General features: G+C 48.2%; 1 protein-coding gene across 1 annotated transcript in view; it reads left to right on the plus strand.

Moving 5' to 3' along the window:
* Positions 1–18,612, plus strand: part of LOC149284559 (RNA polymerase II elongation factor ELL-like) — a 91,823-nt gene that overhangs the window by 31,235 nt on the left and 41,976 nt on the right. Inside the window, exons 3-6 of the mRNA XM_089496554.1 lie at positions 2,268–2,389; positions 3,279–3,442; positions 5,982–6,235; positions 8,532–8,656. Of these exons, the coding sequence (XP_089352680.1) occupies positions 2,268–2,389; positions 3,279–3,442; positions 5,982–6,235; positions 8,532–8,656 (665 nt within the window). The remainder of the gene's footprint in view (positions 1–2,267; positions 2,390–3,278; positions 3,443–5,981; positions 6,236–8,531; positions 8,657–18,612) is intronic.

Consider the following 18,612-nt stretch of genomic DNA (forward strand, 5'->3'; position numbering starts at 1 on the left):
TTTCCCTAACACTAGCCCAGTGAAGAGTTATGGGCAACTCAAAGGCTTGCACACTAATAAAGGTAATATCCCACCAGAGCTGTGTAGTCTGGAAAATTTTCCATGGAAAAATATATCATTTCAGTCTTTGCATGAAAAAAGATCAGCTGTATTTTGCTATATTTTCCCGTGGAAATTTTTCTACACCATGTATGCATTTATGTGTATGTTTATTCTTATCCATAGTTGTCTGGGCTGTTGTACTGCAAGCAATCGTGTTGGATAGGCTGAATTTATAGGGTATGCAGTTCTAATTGGCAAACCCTTAATTCTCATAGGAATAGACTAACAAACTAATGCACTACTAAATATGTATCTGTTTTGTTGGCTTCTCTTCCTTTGTAGTCAGTCACAAGTAGTCAGAACAAAATGGTATACGGGATAAGGAAATGGTATAAGCTGCCACAAAGTCCTATCCATCCTTCAGTGAAATAAAATATTAAATTAGCTGTCCAGAATTTCCTTTTTCTGAGCTTGAAATATGCCGATCAATAGTGCAGAGAATGAGAGAGTGAAGCTGTAGGTAGACCTCAACAAAAGAAAGTTAAAATACAGTGAGCCCTGCACATTTGCTGGGGTTAGGGGCTCAAGACTCATGTGAAAGTAGAAAAAACTGCAAATAATAGAAAAGACAGCTTTGTTTTTTAACTCAGAGAGCACTTCTCTAGCAGTCTCTGGTTCTGAAGATGCCAGCCACAGATACTCGTGAAACGTGAGGAAGAAACTCTTCTAGAACATGGCCACATAGCCCGAAAAAACCACAAAAACCTATGGATGCCAGCCATGAAAGCCTTTGACTTCACAATCTCTGGTTCTTCTAACACAACTCTTTGGTCCTCATGTGCTGGAGGTTGATCACAGAATTCTGCTGGCGGACCTAGAAATGCCTAGAGTGTTCTCTCTAGGAATTTCTAGGTCCTCCAGTGCAACATCTGGCAAAAGTTGGCCATAGAGTCATGCTGGAGGACCTAGAGATTCCTAGAGAGAATGTATTAATTAAATGCACAAATAATCACATCAGCAAAAGTCAAAGCCACAGATGTAGAAGGTTGACTGTGCATCAGGCCTGTTTCTCTTCAGGCATGTGGCCTTAAAACACAATAGTGTTTTTTTCTACTTGTGGTCACCTTTTGTTAAATATAAGGGAAGTATATGCTCCCCTCCCCCCCTTTTATATTATTACAAATATTCCAGTGAAATCAATCTTTGAATGTGCTTGGCTATAATATTGAAACCAAACATGCTGCATCATAGTGTTATTTAGAGCACTGGAGAGCTTTCCAGTTCTGCTTTGGTTTTGGAAAACTCACATCACCGTTGCCCATCTGTGAGTCTCAGTTTCATTTTGGAAGAGGTAGTTTTCCTGAGAGCGAGGAGGTGTATCCATCTGAGAAAACTGCCCATGGCTCATGGGTGGCTTGTCTGCTTTGCATACAGAGTCTCAAGTCTAGTCCTGGGCATTTTCCATGAAATGGCTGCTGAGATGCCAAAAGGTGGAAAGTCCCTTGAGGATCATGAGCAGCCATAGAGTTTAGCACATGGCTTCCCTGGCCTGAAATCAGGGCTATGGAGTTGTGATGTGCAACCATCGATTCTGACTCCTCTGTTTTTTTACTCTCTGACTCCTTGGCATCACAGCAGTTGTCTTCATCTTGGGTCCCATGTCTTACACTGACATCCCAATGTCTCCCTCCTGGATTTACAGCAAAATGCTCAATTACAGCTGAATTTGTGGAAAGCCTCTTTAAATTTATTTCCAGAGGTGGAATTTATCCTAGGCGATTCAAAAAGAATGGTGCAAAAGTAAAGTTGATCTTGTTGAGTTTTGCAGCATTCTTTTTGAATCACCTTGCTTTTTTTAAAATCATAAAGTGTTAAATTTTTATTTTGAAGTCAGCGTTGGGGTCTACCAACTCACCTTGATCCTTTTCTTTTTTTAGAATTCCTTTGTTTCCTTCCCGTTTAATTATAATGGTGTCTTTAGCTATCGAAGATTAAACCTTTCAACCTTTAGTTTTCCAGATGCTTGGCACTACAACTCCCATAAACCCTGGCCTCATGCTGGCTAGGGCTTCTGGGAGGTGGCAGTTCAAAACATCCAGAGATCAAAATCAAGGGAATTTGCATCTAAGGCCCACACAAGTGATGGGGCAAGGATTTTCTTCTATTGGGCAGCATTGTATGTCTTGCTGTGACAACACTTTAAATTGTTGCTTTCTTTTCAACAGCACATTTCTATACCCAGGCCAGACGGCCCAGCGGGGGCCCACACATTTTCGTTTTATCTCTCCAATATTGGCAAGGATAGTCCTCAGGGAAGTTTTGACTGCATCCAGCAGTATGTGTCCAGGTGAGTAGCTTTTCCAGACCCACACGATTACAGATTAACCTGTGAAGTTGATGTTTTTCCTGGGCATGATTTCTCTAGCAGCAAATTTGGTACTAGATGCAAAAATAGCATAGAAGGAATAGGGAGAGTTTCCTACACCACAAGTAAAGAAGATCAACCCTAAGTGCTTTTCAGCACTGTTTTTATTTAAAGGTAAAAATGTTCACAGGTGAAATGAAAACACCAGGTCAGGTAAGCCTTGCATTGTTGTTGTTGTGTGCCTTCAAGTAATTTCTGACACCAACCCTAAGTTTCATAGCTATGCCTCCCACCAAATTGATTGATTGATTGCCTGGCTCAAGGTTACCACGGGACTCTGGCTGGGCCTTGGAATGGACTGGGTGAGCTTGAGCAAGTCACATGCTTTTAGCCTCAGGGAAGGCAATTGGAAGCCTCCTCTGAACAAATCTTGACGAGAAAACCCCTTGTTCAGTTTGTCTTATGGTTGCCATAAGTCATAAATGACTTGGAGGCACACAACAACAACAGCAGCAGCAGCAGCAACATGCAGGAATCGAACCTGCATCTCTCAAGACACCAGTCCAACACTTCTTATTACAACAACCATTCAGGCTGTGGGTGGTTTTTGCCCATAGACCATTGTAGAAGAGATGTGCCTCCTGTGGTTTTTGAAATTGCAAATACCGTTGGCCTTCCATATCGACAATTCTTTATCCACAGATTTAAGCATCCACAGCTTGGAAACAACCCAGGGGGAGCAACAGAGGATGGAAAAGCAAAGGAAAGGGGAGAGGGAGAGCAGGTTCAGTTACAGTGGGATGCAGAGCCTCAAATATGTCCTGTCGCAGGCCCAGATCCTCAACATTTTATTGCATTTATTTCTCCTCAGCAATGGGAGCATTCAGCTGGACTGTCTGGGCAGCATTCAGGATAAGATCACCGTCTGCGCTACAGATGAGTCCTACCAGAAGGCAAAGCAGAGCATGGCCCTGGTGGAAGAGGAGACACGGAGCCGGGGGGCCATTGTGATCAAGCCAGGAGGCCGCTACGTTGGTGAGGGTCTTCACACTTCTGTCTTTTCAGTGCTTGTAGAGGGAACCTCTGCACAGCCAGAAAATTTCAGAACAGCAAAAGCAACCTCTCTAGTTAGGATTCAATTCTGGAAGTGTGGAACAGGGCATCGATGAATCCAGTATGACTGACATTCAGAGTTGGAGTTATCTGCCCAGATACTGTTTGGAGCATCTGTTTTTCTCAGTTGAGGTCCTTTGGTGTTGTGAGGACCTCTGCTTGATGTGATAAATATTTAAATATTTATTATCTTTAAATATGGGAAGAGATCCCATGTAGACAGCTTGTTTCCTGCTGCTCCAGAGACCAGGGCTCTATCTGCACTGCAGAATTAATGCAGTTTGACACTGCTTTAATTACTATGGCTGAATGTTGTGGGATTCTGGGATTTGTAGTTCACTGGGGCACCAAAGCCAGTGGTCATGGATTGTGGGAGCTGGAGTTGAAAACCAGGCTAATAAAATGGTAGTTACAGTCTCAGAGTGGGGGAGTTGAAACAGAGGAGTGGGGAAGAAGAACAGCCACCTTCAGGAGATGTTCCACAATGGCACCCCTGCACACTGGTTGCTTTCTGGCCACTGGGCCACCAAAAAGCCCCCCTCTTACTCCTGAGTGAACAAACAGGAGCCGTTTACAAGTTACCAAGTTATCTCTGTCAGCCAAATGGAAAAGGGCAAAGTTCATGTGGGGAGAAGGGGAGGAAGAGATCAGGAAGGAAGCATATTATTTTCCTGTGTTCTGGGAAGCACACAAAGCTAGGGGGGAGTCATAGTTGGAGTTGGGTTGTCCTTTTGGCCTGCAGGTGATCTCCCTTTCCTCTCCCCCCCCCCCCAATTCAAGGCGTCTTTTGTTACTTCCCCATAGCGGTTTTGGTTGAGGTGCAGCAAGAAATTTGCTCTAATTCCTTTGCTAGAAGAAAATCACTTTTTAAAAAATCAGATATAATAAAGCACCACAAAAGATAAAGATTCTGTGCAAAAGCCTCCTTTTAAAACGGAAATAAGATGCACAGGGGATAGGAAAGCCTATTTAGACAGAGAAAGGCTGCATCTACACTGCAGTTTCATGCCACTAACTGCCATGGCTCAATGTTATGGGATTTTGGGATGTGTAATTTGATGAGATATTTAGCTTCTGTGTCAGAGAGCTGTGGTGCCACAACAAAACTATAAATCCGAGGATTCCATAGCATTGAACCATGGCAATTAAAGTGGTGTCAAATTGCATTAATTCTGCAGTGTAGATGCAGCTTTTCTGTCTCTAAATAGGCTTTCCTATCCCCTGGACATCTTATTTCTCTTTTTAGAGGAAATGTTGCTAGATGGTAACATCAGCACTACTTGGGATGATGCTAGTTTGGGTTGAGGCACATCTATGTTGCTTTCTACTAATCCATTTCCATTATGATGAAAGACATTTAAAAAGGGATTGGGATAAAATCTGGGGATTCCATCTCCCTCTTTGGCTTCTCTGAGTCATGAAGTGATGTTCATATTTGAGATAATGACATCTGTTTCTGGTCCCCTGAGGTCATTCATTCATTCATTCATTCATTCATTCATTCATTCATTCAGTTTAGAACCCAGAGCAGCTTATGAAATGTAAAATAAAAGTTGGCTCAAATGTACATTGCCAACATTTTCTTAAAAAAAGGAGAGGATACTACTAAAACCAGGTGCAGTTTGAGTATTCCTTATCCGGAATTCCACAGTACTCCAAAAGCCAAAATTGTCCACATGAGTGGCCAAGACAGTAATGTCTTTGTTTTCTGATGCTTCAGTCTACACAAACTGTGATCATGCACATAATTATTAGAAATATTATGTACAAAATTACCTTCAGGCTATGTGCATAAGGGCTGTACGAAATATAATTTTTATGGTTAGGTCTGGGTCCGATCTCCCAAGATGTCTCATTGTGTTGTGTGCCTTCAAGTCATTCTGTCTTGAACCTGTCATAGGGTTTTCTTGATAAGATTTGTGCAGAGGGGATCATTGCCTTCCCCTGAGGCTGAGAGAGTGTAACTTGCCCAAGGTCACTCAGTGGGTTTCATGGCCAAGTGGAGAATCAAACCCTGGTCTCCAGCCCTTATCTATCGTTATGTATGCGCAAATATTCCAAAACCCAAAATCCCAACCACTTTTGGTACCAAGCATTTCGGATAAGGAAAACTCAGCCTATAGTTAGAACAGCTTAAAATACAGTTCAAAGGTAACAGGATAAAAACATAGGGCACCACTATCAATGTTACTCCACCACATTATTTAAAAATCAGTCAGAAGCTTGTTAAATAACGAAGAATAGAGGCCAGTTGGACCTTCCGTGGAAGGGAATTCCACGCAAAGTTTCCGTTGGGCTCTATGGAGAATTTTAAAGAAATTAAGCAGGTCAGTGAGCCACATCTTTTGGTGGAAGGCATGTGTGCTCCTTCAGTTAGTCCTGGTTAGGGTATGTCCTCGCTCAAATGGCTGGTGTTTGTAAACCAAGCTTTTGATTGCTGTTCCCTCTTTCCCCAAATTAGGCAAGACTGTCAAAATGCGCAAGCCTGCACCAGGGGTTTCGGACACTGTTCCTTCCCGGATCCGCCCGACACCTGTCAACCTGGCTAGCGCCATGAAGAAAGGCAACAGCGCCATCTCCCAGCGGCCGTTCAAAGACCGGGTGATGCACCTGCTGGCCCTGAAGCCCTACAAGAAGCCGGAGCTGCTCCTCAGGCTGCAGAAGGACGGCCTTTCCATGCAGGATAAAGATTCCCTAGACATGCTCCTGCAGCAGGTAATGGCTGGGTTGAGAGTGTCTTTGTGAGACATGCACTCCTTTTCATCAGCCACCAACACCATGGTTCCTCACTCAAGAGGGGAAGGACTAGCCTTCCTGGAGAGACCATGAGGAGCAAATGGCTTCACGGTCCCAAGGAAGGCAGACCTTAGAAACATTCCTCTCGCTAAGGGCAATATCCCAGAATTCTCTGCCCCAGTCAACATGGCCTCCAGGAATTCTGGGAAGTTTCAATCCTCAAAAACCAGCCACCTTGGGTCCCATTTTTTGGAAAGTAAATTGTAAAGGAACTTGATTTACTGGCAGTGGTGTGCCTTTGCATCATTTCTGATTTAATGGCAACCCTAGGGCCAACCTGTCATGGTTTTTTGGGGGGCATGATTTCTTAAAGGCTGAGAAAAAGTGACTTGCCCAAGGCTGTCCAGTGGTTTTCCATGTCCAAGCCCAGATTTGAACCTTGGTCTTCCAAAGCACTAGTCTACTACTCAAACCATGATACTACATGGGCTCACGGTTTTCATAACAAGACTTATTCAGAGAAGGTTTGTCATTGCTTTCCTTTGAGGTTGAGAGAGTATGGCTTGCCCTAGGTCTACCAGTGGGTTTCCATTGCTGAGCTGGGATTTGAACCCTGATCTCCCAGAGTTCTAGCCCAACATTCAAACCACTGCACCATGTGGGCTCTCAACAGCACTCTAGCAGTGCTGTTTGAAGTGGTGGGTCATGGACTAGTGCCAGTTTATGAGCCATTGGCTTCCAGTTCCTGGGAACTTTCCACAAAATAAGGGAAACTGTTGTAGCCATTGGCACAAATATGACACATTGGGAAAAACACATTACTGGTCCGCCACATAGCTTGAGAAGTAATGCTCTGCAGGGTTTGCTTTATGGTTCAAGTATGCTCTGTAACTACAGAAGGAAATCACACCATTAGCATTCCCAGAGAACACCAGCTGTATTTTGGAAAAGTTACTTTTGGTGTTGATTTCAAGAGAGGCTGGTTAAGAAGGAGTCCCCAGGAAAAGAGGCCAGTATTCACAGAAGGGAGGGATACTTGCATTCCCCGTTGGATTGCAGGGGTATGACCCTTATAACATTTTTATTTAAAAGAAAGAATATAATGTATTTTTAGCCAGGACAAATGTCATTAGGTAGGGCAAACAGTAGCAAAGAACAGCCACTCATCCACTGAACCTCATAACAGAACAAATTGTGTCCAAGGAGGAAACATTCTGAGAACTATCAAAGATGCTGTGCCTGGTGAACATTATGAGGAAACCTGAAATGTTTGTGGAAAGATTGGAATCAGAGAGCGTGGGGCAGTTTAGTACACTCCTTTCCTTCCACCACTTCTGAGGTTGGGTATGTTTTCTTTACCCCAAGAGAATCGTTCTAGAGCCAGAATAATTTCCAAAGGAGCTTACCTCTCCCTGCCTCCCCACTGCAGTTCCACTTTGAAGATTTTAAATCATTGGCTTCTTTTTTTTTCTTAGCAAGTGAAAGAATGTAAAGGTTTTATGCCATATTCTTGAGGACTAGGGCCATTTTCAATGCTGCCCAGTTCCATCCTAGCAGAGCCTTCTTGGTTTGAACTGATTTGGCACACACAAAACAAAACCAGCATTTTAAATGCTACTTTTAAGGGCGACTACTATTTCTAGAGAATTCTGGGAACTGCAATTCCAAAAGGTATTTTTTTCCAATATCTGAAAGCCCCCCTGGGTAGGACCCATGGGAACTCTGACCACTCTAGCTTAGTTTTATTCTTGTTAGTATGATGCTTTACAGGTTTTTTACTATGTAAAAAAGTACATTGTACTTCACAGATTTAAAAAACAACAGTCAGCCTTGCATACAGTCTAACACACACACACATACAGAGATGGAGTAAGAGACAGGGAAGAAGGAGTAATGCAAATATAAAACTACAATACAATTGTAAAACAAATCAGTATGACCCTCCTTCCTTCCACATCTGGAAAAAAGGTCTCTGTAGGAATCTGGAGGTCCTGCACATCCAACATCTGTGATCAACATCCACCAGAAATAGATAGTTCGCTGTTATCTACGGTTTTCACTATCTGTTATAAGTCTGGGAATGTATCCCCTGTAAATATGGGGGACAAAATGTATCCAAGGAGAGTAAAAAAAAACGCCATAAAGCAAACTGGAAAAATGTGTATAATTAAAGTACACCAGATGATAAAACCATATTAAACTAAAATTTCAAAACCTTCTAGCTTCTAATTGGAGTACTTAACAGTCACTTCCTGCCTCTCCTCTCCATCCACAGGTGGCAAACATGAACGCCAGAGACAGCACATGTACCCTGAAAGATCATTTGTACAAGGAGGTACAGAAGGACTGGCCGGGCTACTCAGAAGGAGACCAACAGCTGTTGAAGAGGATCCTTTTCCGGTAGAGATGAGTATTCACACACACACACACACACACACACACACACACACACACTTTGGATTAGTGGAATAAGACTTCAAGGAGATGCCTAAGAACAGCCCTATCTGCCAAACTTCTTTCCTTCTGGGGAAGTTGTCTGCATGCCTTGGTCTCTCTGCTATGGAAACCCTTTTTACTGGTGGGCAAAACAGAGAAAGCAGGATCTCCTGGGGATAATACAGCAAGAGTTTGCTCTCACAGCAGTGTCCCCTCAAAACTATTCTTTCTTTCTTTCAAAAGGGTGTCTGTTTCAATCATTTAGGTGCAGGTCTGTATCTGGAGGTGTATGACTCATAGACGGAGCTTGAAAACATTCTTCTATTCGGATACAAACTCCCAAAATCCCATCCATGGCTAAGATTCTGGGAATCCCCCACCCCATCCCAAAAAGGTAGCTTTGGAAAGGTCAGACTCTTATGTAGGTGTCTGGGCTACAAAGCCAGCTGTTTTGCATTTAGGTCCAGATGCTGGACCTTGGAATTCTAGCCAAAATAAAATAAAAATAGAGCCCATAAGCAAGAACCACCCCTCAGTCCAACTCTAGGATCTGCCTGACATTATTCATGGGGAATTTGGCTTCACTTCCTAATGTTTTCATAGAAGAATCCCCACTTCTGAGTTCAGCTTATTAAACCAGAAAGAGAGGAGGATGCAGGGGAGACACCACATAGGAAGAAGGAAGGAAGGAAGGAATATTTGAGCTGATCAGAGCAAAGCAGTGTTTTTTTAAAGCCTGTCTGAGAGTCTTTAAACAGAGGTTGGTTGGCCAACTTTCGGTTCTTTAGGTATGTATTCCTGCATGGCAGAAGACAGTTGGAGTGGATGCCCCTTGCAGTCCTTTCTAACTGTGATTCTATGATTGTGTCTTCCTGTATGGCAGGGGTTGAATTGGATGACCCTTGTGGTCCCTTCCAACTCTATGATTCCATGAAAATGCAGCCCGTCAGCCTTTTGTAGCATCAGAAGCTCCCCACCAGCCTTCAAAATCTTCCAACATTCAATTTTTTTAAAAAATTACCTGATTTTCATGGAATCTTTGTAACATAATTTCTAGCTGCTGACTTGAGAGGGGTTGCAGAGGAAAACAGAGGCATTTGAGGGGGAGGGATCAGCCATTAGGTAGCTGCTTGGAGGAGAAATGACCCCTGCCCTAGCATGCCCACCCTGGAGTCGGTGTCTTCCAGACATGTTTAACTGCAAACCCCAGTGTCCATGATGGCTCGGTGCTGGTAATTGTCGACCAACACATCTGGAGGGTACTTAGTTTGGGAAGACTGTTTTAGCAGGAGGGAAGGTGGGGCCATTTTAAGAGTGTCTCTAAGGCCTGCATGTCCCAGGTTCAAATCCTCACTCTCAGCTGTGAAGTTTTTGGAAAGTTGTGAGGATAGGATGGATTAGGGGAAGAAGGGGAAGGTTAAAATGTAGTGCATAAACTAATCCAAACACAAGTTGTGAGATAGATTCTGGTCAGAAAGGAGATGCTTGAGGAAAAACTTTTGGCATCATAAGAGCTGTTTTATGGCGGAGTGCCTCAGAAAGTGGTGGATTCGCCTCTGTTGTAGATTGGATGGCTCAGGGGTGCTTTAGTTCTGGATTTCCTGCAGTAGCAGGGGTCGAACTGGATGATCTTTGGGAATCCCTTCCAGGTCTGTTACTAGTGTGCACTTTCTAGTCATTTCCAACTTATGGCAACCTATCACAGGATTTTCTTTGCAAGATCTGTTCCAAGGGAGTTTACCTTTGCCTTCCCTGAGGCTGAGAGAGTGTGACTTGTCCAAGTTCACCTAGTGGGTTTCCATGGCTGAGCTGGGTTTTCAACCCTAGTGTCCAGAGTCACTGACGCTCAAACAACCTCACCACACTGGCTCTCTTGAGTTCTTCAGTTGTGATTTTATGGTGGTAGGATTCTAGGAAATAATTGTTGCATTGTAAATGTGGTTCTCCCTGCTGATTTTGTAGTCCAAGCTGTATGCGTGTGTGCACATATTGTGATTTTGCAGCAGCACAGGGAGGAGGAACCCACAAAAAATTGCACTGGAACAAACAAAGCAAGCTGCTAGCCCATATAGCACCAAAACAGAGGTGGGACTCCTGTGGGCAGTGCTTTTCTGGAACCTCAAAATCCCGAAATATGGTGGAAAATTCAGGAAAGGGGGAAGTATCGGAAAGCCCCAACAATGGAACAAAACATAAAGGAGGAATTCTGCCATTTCTATGATTTAGGCAGGTGACAGACTCCACTTTCCTTTGCACAAAACACCAGAGGTTGCTGGGACACAGGGTTATTTTTCTGACACAGAAAACAGCCAGCCCTGCTTCTGTCCACCCAACCTCATCTTTGTTTGCCCAGGCGGCTGCATCCTTTCCAGGGTCTATTTTTAGGCTCGTGGTCACCCTAATGCCTGTGTGTGTGTGTACACAAGAGGGAGAAAGAGAGAAACAGGGCTGGAGGAGAGAACATAAGAGACTCTGAGAGCTGCTCTATAAACTCATACCCACAACCCCCTCCGTAGCATGTTTTTCTGCAGGATGTTTGTGATTTGTAATTTTCCATTTAATTCTAATTTGGCATCCAGGCCTCAACACACACACCGGCTGCCTTTGCCAAAGAAAACTTTGGGCATTTCAGACTCTTGTTAAATCAACAAGTGTCTCCACTCAAAGCCAACTAGGCTTTTTTTCTTTTTTTGCAAATGGTGGAAACTGTTCAAATAGAGAAGAGAGCAGAAAAGGGAAGAGCGAGAGACTTCTTGTTTGCCTTAGCAGTTTAAAAAAAACATAGTTAATACCCATGATAGAAACACGAGATGTGACAAATGTGGGACATTGCTTGCTTAATTGTGATGCAAGGGGAGAAGATAGTTTTGTGTGTGAAGTCTAAATTTCCTAGACACAAACACACTCTTTGCTGGGGGCAGCAGGGGTGGGCAAATGTTCTAGGTTTTGGAATTCTCATCTAGCCTGCCAGAGGTAGGCTTTTGTGGTTGTGTTCAAAGGGCGGGGGGTGGGGTGGGGGGGGGCTGGAAGGCACTTTATTTTAAGAAGTAATAATAATGTAAAATTCCATTCACTTCTTGGAAGTATACATTTAGTACTTGGAAGTAGGCAACAGTTCTGGGAAGTATATAACAGAAAAGGTCATGGAGTCAGAAAATCTTAGAGTGGAAAAGGACCACAAGGGCCATCTATTCCCCCCCTCCCCCCAAGAAACTAAAATATTTAAAGATGCCAATCCAGCCTTTCTTTAAACTTTAAGATCCCCCCTCCTGCCAAAAGGAGAGTCCACTCACCCTCCAAGGCAGTCATCCATTGTTGAACCAATTCTAACAGTCAAGAAGTTCTTCCTAATATTTAGGTGAAATCTGTTTTGTAATTTGAATCCAACGCTTCACGTTCTAGTCTCCGGAGGAGCAGAAAACAAACTGCCTCTATCTTCTCTATGGCATTCCTTCAACTAGTTAAGAATGGTTCTATCATGCCACTTCTCCAGCTTTCTGTTCTCTTCCAAGGCAATCCATTCCACTGTTGAACAGTTCTTAAAATCAAGAAAAGATGGGTGGAATTGGATAATAATTTCCAGAATCCCTCAGTAAGCATGACTCTGCAAAGGGATCTTGTAGCACCTTTGAGACTAATTGTGCAAAAGAAGTTGTAGCATTAGGTTTCGTAGACTTGGTCTAATTCCTGAGATGCACAGCCATGTTAGGTAGTAGATGATGGGGAGCTGACATCCAAAAAAGTGTAACTTTCTAAACCTCTGAATGCACAGTTCCAGAACATGACAAAACAGGTGGCTTCTGATGTTCAGATGGGTTCGAAATCAGAAACCATCCCATATTTGCTTGTAACACGGTGGCCGTTTTGAGTTGCCTTGGGCTTTTGCTTCCGAGCAGAAGAGAGCCGTCTCGTGTGAGGTTGTACGTAGCCTTCTTCTTCGTGGTCTCTGCGAATCATACAAATGGGTTTCACTGCGCCTGCGCAGTGCTGTTCGGAAACTTCTGGAATCACTGGGCAAAGTTTACTTTGCAACATATAGAAACTTTTTGGCGGTAACTCCGCCCACCTGTTATAAGGCCCCTGCCTTCCCGCTCTTTTCCCCAGTTCCTTTTTTCCGCCGCGCTAGCTGCTTCAGGGAACTTTCGCTTGCTTGGAATCACTTTCGTTTTTGACCTCGGACTGTACTCTTGACCATTCTTTGTCTCCCGCCCATGGTAACTTCGAACTTCGGACTGTTGATCTCGTTTTCTGGATTCTCCTTCGGCTGTGTCGTCTTCTCAAGATGCCTGCACCCTTCAAAAAGTGTGACATCTGCGGGGGAAAGGTGCCCGTCCAGGACCTGCACTCTTCCTGTCTTCTGTGCCTCGGCAAAGATCATGACGCCAAGGCCTGCCCTCTCTGCAGGTCCCTCTCTTCTCAGGCCCGGAAAAACCGTGAGTCCCGGCTCACCTCGGCGATCGCCCTGGGCAAGGTACAGGAGGGAGGTTCCCGCTCTTCATCCGTCCCGCCTTCCGCGCCCCCGGCTTCATCTTCCAGGGCCAGCGTGTCCAGCATGACATCCGTCAGGGCCACTGTTTCCAGCGTGGTGTGTGTCCCGGCCGGGACAATCCCTCCCGCCACCTCCGATGTGGCCCGTGGCTCCAAACCGCCCAGTGCCACCGACGAACCCTCCAAGCGCCCCCTTAAGGCTTCGGGGACCGAGGGCACCGGGCCGTCGTCCAAGTCTGCGAAAAAGAGATCGGACGGCTCGCACGCGAAGAAGGGAACCGGAGCGGAGGCCCAACTCGCGTCGCCTTCTTCATCCAAGGCGTCCCGTCACGCCTCCAAGCCGAGGGAATCAGCTTCGGTTTCGGGAGCGACCCATGCCCCGGCTTCGGACAAGGCAGGGTCCCCAAGACCTGCTTCATCGGGAGCGGCTGCTGTCCTCTTGGACCTCCCAGAAAACCCATTCTTCCCGTTGGAGGAGACCCCGAGACCGGGAAAGAAGAGGCACCATGACAAGGCGGGCCGTGACCCTGCCTCCAAGAAGCCTAAGCCTGCCAAGGAGCAAGCCGGGACCGACTTGCCCAAGGCTAAGGACAAGAGGCGTTCCCCCTCTAAGAAGGCCCGCGCTTCCACTCCGGCAGCTCTTGATCCAGAGCCTGCCCCTGAGGTCCAGCAGACTCCGGTACCGGTCACACCTCCGCCTCAGCCCACTATGGACTTCGTCCACGAGACAGGGGACATCGCTCCTGCCCTCTCTTCTGGAGACCTCTCGCTTCCCCATTCCGAGGATGAGGAGGATGGACAACCGTCCCGTCCACAGGAGGCCCCGGATCTGTTCCTGGACACTCAGTCGGGCCGATACTTCATGTCGGTCACGAAGGAGGTGGCACTCAGAGAGTTCACCAGATTGAACCCCCGTCCGGCTGACCCACAGGAGGGCACGTCTGCCAGATCGGTTCCGGCCGTCTCTGTGTTCGAGAGGCCTCCATCTCCGCCTCGCCGGCGCTCACGCCCTTCAGCTGATCCCATCCCGAGCCGTCCGAGATCCCAAGTCACAGTGGTTGACGTCCTCTCCTCCGACTTGGACTCTGATGATGAGCCCGTGCCCCCGTCCGAGGTGCCGTCCGAGGAAGAAGATGTCCTCTCGGTGTCGGCTTCGCCCCAGAGGATGCACAATCCTGAGCCTGCTTCCCCGTCGGACGACGTACGTTCGTTTAGTGAACACGTCGTGAAGATGGCCAGGGCCCTCGACATCGAGCTTGCTTTCCCGGACGATGATGCTCAGGATCCGGTGGAACGTCGGGTTCATGGACGGGTGCCCACTCCACCTTGCCTTCCCCTGCTACCATCTCTCCAGACCATAGTTCAGAGGTCTTGGGACTCTCCGGCCAACCTGTCTGCCTCGTCCCGCAAAGTGGAGTCTCTCTACAGAGTCGCCCCGGCGAGCTGTCCCTGGTTGGCTGACCACCCCAGGCCCAATTCGGCCATTGTTGAGGGAGCTCAACACAGCTTCGTGCCGAAGCAGGCTACCTCCCCTGTCGACCGGGAGGCGAAAAAGGTGGATGGCCTGGCCAAGAAGGCCTACTCGGCAGCGGCCCTGGCGGTAAAGGCCATCAATTATACCGCCTGCATGGGGGCATACGTCCAAACCCTCATGGAACGTATCTCCCCTCTCATCCCAGACATCCCGGATGACGTCCAGAGGCAGCTGGTCGAGGTCAGAGACGAGACTCACTCCATCGGAAGCTGGCTCATCACCACTTCCAGAAATATGGCGGACTGTGCAGGGAGGGCCATGTCTGCTTCCATGGCACTCAGGCGACACGCTTGGTTGAGGGCCTCGGACCTCAACCCTACCGTCAAGGCGGCCATCGAGGACATGCCACTTGACGGGACCGGGCTCTTCCATGCGGAGACTGACGACCGCCTGAACAGGAAGTTCAGGATGAAGGCGGCAGCTAAGAAGCATGGCATGTCCTCTGCACCTGCTTCGCCATTTCGAAAGCGTCAGCCCCCGTGGCAGCCGCAAGGTCAGTCTCAAGGGACCTTCCCTCGGGATCGGCACTCCCAACAACAGGGCTCCCAGAGACGTCGCTACCCCTCGCAGTCTTCCTCCTCCTCTGGCCGTCGTAACTTCCCGCCCCGGTACCGAAAGTCCCGCCGGCAGGACACCGACCAGGGGAAGAAGAGAGCCTGAAGGGACGCAGCGCACTTCACCTCTCTTTCACCCCCCCTTCTTTTTGGACATTTTGAGGCCCTTCGCTAACACCTGGGCCTCAATAACATCGGACTCGTGGGTTCTCAACATCGTCCGTAGGGGATATGCCCTCGAGTTCCAAGAGCTCCCTCCAACTGGAGCCTTCATGTCCACTCCCCCCTCGGACACCCTTCTCGACGAAGTGCGCACCTTGCTGGACAAAGGGGCCATCTCCCCTTTATCACCTGACCAATGCCCCAGAGCCTTCTTCTCCAGGTACTTTACGGTACCGAAAGCGGATGGGGGCATCAGGCCCATCCTAGACTTGAGACACTTGAATTTGTTCCTGGAATACCGGCGCTTTCGAATGGTAACCTTGGCTTCCATTCTGCCTCTGCTCCACCAGGACCTGTGGTTCGCGACTGTCGACTTGAAGGACGCCTATTTCCACGTCAGGATCCAGGAATCCCACCGGAGATTCCTCGCCTTCGCTGTCGGCTCCACCTCGTACCGCTACAACGTCCTCCCCTTCGGCTTGGCCACGGCTCCACGGGTCTTCACAAAGTGCATGGCGCCGGTGGTGGCGTACCTTCATCAGAAGGGCTTCATGGTCTTCCCTTACCTGGACGACTGGCTGTTTGCCGCCGAGTCTCCACACGAACTGCAGGAGGCAGTCTCATTCGCCCTGCACCTCTTGGACTCTCTTGGACTGGTCGTCAACAGGGAAAAATCTCACTTCACCCCAACCAGGCAGGTCAAGTTCATCGGGGCAATTCTCGACTCCGAAAGATGCTTCGCCTTTCTCCCTCCAGACCGTTTCCAGGCCTTGACTGCGTTGCTCAGACCTTGCATCTCCCACAGAAGGGTCAGAGCCAGAGATGTCCAGGTCGCTTTGGGCCACATGGCATCGACGACGTTTGTCACACCTTGGGCAAGGCTTCGTCTCCGACCGCTCCAGTCCTGGTTCCTCTCCGCCTTCTCTCCGATGGAGGACCCTCCGTCCAAGTGGCTCACGGTACCGAGACCGGTGGCCGCTTCCCTGAGATGGTGGTTGGACTTCCGCAACGTCGGCGCCGGAATGCCTTTTCATCAGCCCCAGTCACAGCTGACTCTGACAACCGACGCATCCCTGGAGGGTTGGGGCGCCCACCTGCTCGACTTGGTTGTCAAGGACAGGTGGTCCGCCCAGGACAAGCTCCTCCACATCAACGCCCTGGAGATGCTGGCGGTGGAGAAGGCATTAAGGGCGTTCGAGTTCGCCGTCATGGGCAAGGTGGTCCTCCTGAGGACGGACAACACCACCGTGATGTATTACATCAACAAGCAAGGAGGCACCAGATCCAAGACCCTGCTCGACCTGACGCTCCGCATCTGGGACTGGTGCATCCAAAGACAAATCCTCCTTCAGGCGATTCACCTTCCGGGAGAGGACAACGAGCTGGCAGACCGCCTCAGCAGATCCCCGTCGGTGTGCCATGAGTGGAGGCTCCATCCCGAGACGGTCAGCGACCTCTTCGACCGGTGGGGAACCCCCCGGATCGACCTCTTCACGACCAGGTGGAACACCCACTGTCCCCAGTTCTGCTCCAGGAAGTCGATGGACGGATCCCTCGGAGACGCATTCGCCTTCCTCTGGACGGGGTAGCTTCTCTACGCGTTCCCTCCGTTCCCTCTCATCATCAGGGTAGTGTCCAAGATGACAACGGACCGCTCGCATGCGATCCTGATCACCCCGTGGTGGCCGAGACTGCCCTGGCTTGCATCCCTTCTTCACCTTTCCAAGAGATGCTTTCTCCGCCTCGATCCTTGTCCGGACCTGCTGTCGATCCAGGATGGGAGGATTCTCCACCCGGACATCGAGAGCCTGCCGCTGGTAGCCTGGAGGATACAGCCCTGACTGCCCTGCCAGAGGCGGTGAGGACGGTGATCCTGGCTGCAAGGAAACCTTCCACCCAGCGGTCCTATGCCTCCAAGTGGAGGAAATTTGCCCTGTTCCTGGACCAAAAAGGCTTGTCTCCTGCTCAAGTGTCCACTCCAGTGGTGCTGGAGTTTTTGATGGCACTTTTGGATGAGGGGCTATCTCTCGCATCCATCAAGTGCTATTTGTCTGCCATTTGTGCCAAATATCAGTTCGGGGGGAGGGTTTCCTTCTTCAAGGACCCCTTGGTGAAGGGGTTCCTCAGGGGTTGTGCCAACCTGTATCCTCCTGTGTCGGTACCGACTCCGGCTTGGAGTTTGGAGGCGGTACTGTCCGCGCTCCAAGCCAAGCCCTTTGAACCGATGGCCACAGCGGACTTGAGACTATTGACTTGGAAAACCGCCTTTCTTGTGGCCATCACCTCTGCCCGCCGTGTGGGCGAACTCTATGCCTTACGGAGGGACCAACCATTCTTGAGGTTCCACAAGGACAGGGTGGTCCTCCGGACAGACATTACTTTCTTGCCGAAGGTAGTGTCTGCTTTCCACATGTGCCAGGACATTGTACTGCATTCCCTCGCATCCAACCCGACGTCGGATGCGGAGCGACGCCTGCACTCTCTTGATGTCAGGAGGGCATTGGCTTTTTATTTGGACAGAACTGCTGCCTCCAGTCGGTCCGAGAGACTTTTCCAATGCTACTCGGAGCCGAAGAAGGGGTTGCCTGTGTCTGCGCAGAGGTTCTCTAAATGGGTGGCTGGTACCATCCACCTCTGCTATGAACTTTTGGGCAAACCTCTCCCGAGCAGGGTTCGGTCCCATTCCACAAGGTCAATGTCGACATCCTCTGCATTCCGGTCGGGGATCCCCTTGGAGGATGTCTGTAAGGCTGCTGTCTGGTCCCAGCCATTGACTTTTATAAAGCACTATAGGCTGGACACCAGGGCCATCCGAGACGCAGCTTTCGGGAGGGCTGTGTTGGTTTCAGGGTTGCATTGATTGCACTACTGATGGTTGTGTGTCAGCATTCTTGTATATAATGCCTTTGAGTTACATTCTGTTCAATGTTGATTTGCACAATTCAGTAGGATGGTCTTGCACGACCTTATCTCCCATTCTCAGGTTTAGCAATGTTGTTGCTATGTTTGGTTCGTGCAGTAACAAAGAGACTGACTTCTTTTATGGTTCAAGGTGTTTATTGTTTAATAAATATACCCTTGGTTTACCATAGCTTTGGTTTCAGGACACTCCCTCCGCCGCATACCTAAGCTTGTCAGTCTAAACCCATTTGTATGATTCGCAGAGACCACGAAGAAGAAGG

Source organism: Sceloporus occidentalis, unplaced genomic scaffold, assembly GCF_023333645.1.
Source record: "Sceloporus occidentalis isolate IW3139 unplaced genomic scaffold, rSceOcc1.0.p SCAF_91, whole genome shotgun sequence".
Taxonomy (NCBI): domain Eukaryota; kingdom Metazoa; phylum Chordata; class Lepidosauria; order Squamata; family Phrynosomatidae; genus Sceloporus; species Sceloporus occidentalis.